We start from the raw sequence: 4,995 nt of genomic DNA on the forward strand, positions 1-4,995 counted from the left end.
AGATAGTTCAGGCCTTGAGTGCACCCGAGGCAGCAATCAAGGTAGGCTCCCTGGTGGAGGTGGACAGCAGCTGCTGAAGAGCCTGGAGGACAGCCAGGACCGTGTCAGACGGCAGGAGGGCTGCGGGGCCACTCCAGGCACCGGCCAGTAGGGCAGAGGTTACAGGAAGGGCCCTCGCGCTGCGGGCATGAGGTCAGAGGAATAAGTGTCTCCAGCCAGGTGCGCTCCCGGCCCCCGCCAGGACTGCGAGGCTGGGTGCTCTGTGGCTGGGAGGGGTCCCCGAGGAGCCGGCGCTACCACCCCGCGCCCGGCCAGGTGCGCAAGAGGGTGCGCAGGCAGCCGGGGACGCAGATTCATGTCGTGTGTCACCTCGAGGCCGAGGGACGAGCGTAGGTCGCCTCGCACACTACCGCGCCGCCGGGAACCCAGCTTCGGGCCGGCGAGTGACCTTCCTCGGCGTTGCTGGGGGCAGGGGCAGGGAGCGGCCCGCCCCGCCCTCTCCCCGCCCTCGCCCCGCCATTGGCTAGGGCGCCTGAGTCCTTTAAAAACACCGGTTTCCATTGGCTCTTGCGGCCCCTCCCCGCGTTTCCCGAGGAGCCACGGCCGCCTCCCACTCGGGAGCTGCGCGTGCGCGGACTGTGAGCACGAGCGCGGAAAGCGGCGCGACGCAGCACGCCGTGCGCCTCCGCGGCTGCGCTACGACAACGAGTCCCGGAGCGGCCCCGCGCCCGCACGCCCGGCCCTCGCCCGCCCGGGGACAGGCGCCCGGCTGCCCCGCCGTCACCCCACGAGCGCCCGGCCGCCGCCGCCGCGCGGGACCCGGGAGGAAGGGGGCGGGGTCCCTGCTCGCCCCGCCCCCGCGGAGGGATACGCGGCGCGCCGCGACCCAAAACCCCCGGGCGAGGCGGCCGGGTGGGTGAGTGGCTCGGCCTGCTGCGCGTCAACGCGGTCCCCGCGGGCCTTCCGGGCCCACTGCGCCGCGCGGACCGCCTCGGGCTCGGACGGCCGGTGTCCCCGGCGCGCCGCCCGCCAGGATCGGCCGCGGCTTCTGCGCCTGGGGCTCGGGGCTCCGGGGAGGCCGCCGCCAGCGATGCTGCTCTCCAAGTTCGGCTCCCTGGCGCACCTCTGCGGGCCCGGCGGCGTGGACCACCTCCCGGTGAAGATCCTGCAGCCAGGTACGCGCGGGGCTGGCGGGGCCGGAGCCGGGGCCGGGGCGGGGGCGGGGGCCGGGGGCGCCCCGGGCCGCACCAACCCCGCCCGCGCCTCCCCGCAGCCAAGGCGGACAAGGAGAGCTTCGAGAAGGCGTACCAGGTGGGCGCCGTGCTGGGCAGCGGCGGCTTCGGCACGGTCTACGCGGGCAGCCGCATCGCCGACGGGCTCCCGGTGAGTAGGGCCGCCGGGGTGGGCCTGGGATTTTCGCGCGCCTCGCGCCTCGCTCGGCCAGGCCTGACCCTCCGCGTCCCCGCAGGTGGCCGTGAAGCACGTGGTGAAGGAGCGGGTGACCGAGTGGGGCAGCCTGGTAAGTCGGGGCGCGGGCGGCGGCGGCGGCGGCGGCGGCGGCGGCGGCGGCGGGCGGGCTCGGGGCTCGAGTGCTGACCGACCGCCGTGTGCCCCAGGGCGGCGCGACCGTGCCCCTGGAGGTGGTGCTGCTGCGCAAGGTGGGCGCGGCGGGCGGCGCGCGCGGCGTCATCCGCCTGCTGGACTGGTTCGAGCGGCCCGACGGCTTCCTGCTGGTGCTGGAGCGGCCCGAGCCGGCGCAGGACCTCTTCGACTTCATCACGGAGCGCGGCGCCCTGGACGAGCCACTGGCGCGCCGCTTCTTCGCGCAGGTGCTGGCCGCCGTGCGCCACTGCCAGAACTGCGGGGTCGTGCACCGCGACATCAAAGACGAAAACCTACTGGTGGACCTGCGCTCCGGCGAGCTCAAGCTCATCGACTTCGGCTCGGGCGCACTGCTCAAGGATACGGTCTACACTGACTTTGATGGTGAGCGCGGGCGCGGGGCAGGGAACGTTCCGGGGGGCCGCGCCGGCGGGTTAACGCCTGCAGGTGGGGTGGTGGCTGGTGACTTGGGAGGCCGCGGGCGGCCGGCGTGCCCTGGGTCTGCTCTCGTGGGGGCGGCGACCCACGCACTGCCCTGGGGCGAGGGTTGATCCGAGGGATCAGGAGCCGGATCGTGCAGGGTGGGAGCGAGGGGCGCGCTGAAGATTGGGGGTATTGGGGGCCTCCTGTCCCGGTGGGTGATTCGCGTGAGCTCCTTCGGGGCGGTAGCGGAGAAGTCCCCGCAGGACTCGAGTGTGATGCAGGGTACAGCCGGCCAGGTCTGCGCCGGGATGCTGGGGGCAGCTCCCTCCCCACACTGGGCCACCCCCTCCCCGCCCCATTCTCTGGCGCTATTGAAGTGGCGGGGCCTCCCCTGTGTGGGGAGGGAGCTGCCTGCGTGCGGAGCGCGGGGGCGCCGCGGCAGAAATCCCCGCATTGCGGAGCTCGGGGAAGCCGGGGCTCCCTGCCCGCCCCTCCCTCCCTCCCTTTTTCCCTCCCTGCTCCTCCCTCTCTCCCTCTCTCTCCCTCCCCTTCCTTTCCTCCCTCCCTGCCCCCTTTCCCGCAGGCTGGCGCTGGGCTGTGCGGGATCCGTGCTGCTGCCCCCTGGTAGCCTCTTAGCGCATCTGTTTGTTGTGAAAGCTGAGCCTTTGCTCATGTGACCTGCTCCTCCCCAGTGGCCAGCGGAGCGGAAGGGCCGGCCCCTCCCCCAGCGCCCCGCCTCCCTCCCCCGCTGGGGTTTTTCCAGGGTGATGACGAGCCGGATTTTGAGGCCTGGCTCTGCCTCCTGGGACTCAGGCCAAGGAGTTAACCACCAGGGACCTTGCCGTCTGTGCGCTGTCCTGGGTGGGCGTGCTAAGCCCCGTGTCCCCTCAGGCACCCGCGTATACAGTCCCCCAGAATGGATCCGATACCACCGCTACCACGGGCGCTCGGCCACCGTCTGGTCCCTGGGCGTACTTCTCTATGACATGGTGTGCGGGGACATCCCCTTCGAGCAGGACGAGGAGATCCTCCGCGGCCGCCTGCTCTTCCGGAGGAGGGTCTCCCCAGGTGCGTTGGGGGCTGGAGGTGGGCGTGGGAGCCTCGCCCTGCCTGGGCCCTCCCTGACCCGTCTGCTGTACGCAGAGTGCCAGCAGCTGATCCGGTGGTGCCTGTCCCTGCGGCCTTCAGAGCGGCCGACGCTGGACCAGATTGCAGCCCATCCCTGGATGCTGGGGGCAGACGGGGTCGCCCCAGAGAGCTGTGACCTGCGGCTGTGCACCCTCGGCCCTGACGACGCCGCCAGCACCACGTCCAGCAGTGAGAGCTTGTGAGGAGCTGCACTTAACTGTGGGAGCTAGGGGACCACCTGCCTTGGCCAGACCCAGACCCTAGACCCTGACTTTCTCTTGCCTGGGCTGTCTCCTCCTGCGGAAGCAGTGACCTCTGACCCCTGGTGACCTTTGCTTTGAGTGCCTTTTGAACGCTGGTCCCGCGGGACTTGGTTTTCTCAAGCTCTGCCTGTCCAAAGACGTTCCGGTTGAGGTCCCGCCTGCCCTGGGTGGATACTTGAACCCCAGACGCCCCTCCGTGCTGCTGTGTCCGGAGGCGGCCTTCCCATCTGCCTGTCGTCCTGGAGTTCTCTCCAACGCGCAGGGTCCCGAGCCCAGCTCCTGCCTCAGTCCTGCGGTGTGCATCGGGGTGCGTCCTGCATACACAATGCAAGTCTGGGCCTCCGCGCCCGCCACCCACTCGAGCCTCGCCCGCCGCCCACGTCTATTATTTATGGTGTGACCCCCTGGAGGCGCCGTCGGCCCACTGGGGCTATTTATTGTTTTAATTTATTCGTCGAGGTTACTTCCTCTGAGCAGCCTGCCTCCCCCAGACCCCAGGGGACAGTGGGGAGTGTAGGGGAGGGGGTGGCCATGGTCCGGGGATCCCAGGCCCTGATTCCTGCGCCTGGTGTCTGCCCTGGCCGCGCCTGTCAGAAGATGAACTTGTACAGTGGCTAATTTAAGGGGAGTGGGTGACCCCGCACTTCCAGGCGCTGTACCTGGGGTGTGGGTTTTAAATTATTGACTTTGTACAGTTCGCTTGTCGGCTCTGAAGGCTGGGGTGGGGCCAGAGCCCGAGCGTTTAATTTATTCAGCAGCTGTGTTTCTGTGAGCGCGGTGGTGTGGGCATCGCGGATGGGGGTTCTTTCAGTCCAAAAGTGAGATGTCTGGAGATCATATTTTTTATACAGGTATTTCAATTAAAACATTTTTGTACATAGTGGATAATCCTGTGTTCATTGGGCCGCGTAGCCCCGGGGAAGAGAGGGGTTCTGGGAAAGGGGCTTCTGGTTGCTGGGTGAATGTTGATGGGTTTCCTATGGGGCCGATAGTTTTGCCCACGGAGGGGAATGGGAGAGGCACAGCTGGGTGCCCGCTTCCCCAGTGCCAGAGGCTCCCATGTGTGGCCTGTGGCCCAGCCCCACCCCGTGCTGCACCCAGGGAGAGGAGCAGCTGGTTCCTGGGGTGCCTCTGGGAGGCAGAGGCAGGGAGCCAGGCCGTGAGGGCACAGCGGCCTCCACCAATCAGGAGGCTAACCCTGGGGTGCTCCCAGGAGGATCTGTGCAGTCTCTGCCCAGGGAGGCCTCGCTGTGGAAATGGCTGTACTTGTACCCTGCCTTGGGCCACACAGATGTATGGAGGTTGGGGAGGGAGTCCATGCTGCCTCAGAGGGTGGCTAGGGGTTTTGAAGGAAGAGGAAGAGTTTGCCAGGCATGTGGGGTGGGAGTGTGTTCGGGGCAGCACCAAGGATATGTGTGAGGACAGGTAGGTGGGGTCTGGTGGAGGGTGTGGGGGTGTTTGGTCAATGATAAGCCCTGGCCTGGCAGGTGTACCTGGAGGGAGTGGGGTGTATATGCCAGTGCATCTGGCCGCAATGTTCCTGGTGGGTAGAGGAGGCCTGGGTAGAGGGTCTCAGTGA

General features: G+C 68.4%; 1 protein-coding gene across 1 annotated transcript; it reads left to right on the forward strand.

The window, feature by feature from the left end:
* Positions 1–914: 914 nt before the first annotated feature.
* Positions 915–4,296, forward strand: PIM3 (Pim-3 proto-oncogene, serine/threonine kinase). The gene is made up of 6 exons (XM_035273981.3): positions 915–1,175; positions 1,274–1,383; positions 1,469–1,519; positions 1,617–1,986; positions 2,917–3,093; positions 3,169–4,296. The coding sequence occupies exons 1-6, from the start codon at positions 1,091–1,093 to the stop codon at positions 3,354–3,356; spliced, it is 981 nt and encodes a 326-aa protein (XP_035129872.1). The 5' UTR covers positions 915–1,090; the 3' UTR covers positions 3,357–4,296.
* The last annotated feature ends 699 nt before the right edge of the window (positions 4,297–4,995 follow it).

Source organism: Callithrix jacchus, chromosome 1, assembly GCF_049354715.1.
Source record: "Callithrix jacchus isolate 240 chromosome 1, calJac240_pri, whole genome shotgun sequence".
Classification (NCBI taxonomy): Eukaryota; Metazoa; Chordata; class Mammalia; order Primates; family Cebidae; genus Callithrix; species Callithrix jacchus.

Excerpts from the sequence above, each read along its gene's own strand:
- PIM3 (XM_035273981.3), top strand. The coding sequence starts at position 1,091 with ATGCTGCTCTCCAAGTTCGGCTCCCTGGCGCACCTCTGCGGGCCCGGC. Across the intron at positions 1,384-1,468 it reads GCATCGCCGACGGGCTCCCG|GTGGCCGTGAAGCACGTGGT; the intron begins GTGAGTAGGGCC and ends GCGTCCCCGCAG. Across the intron at positions 3,094-3,168 it reads CCGGAGGAGGGTCTCCCCAG|AGTGCCAGCAGCTGATCCGG; the intron begins GTGCGTTGGGGG and ends TGCTGTACGCAG.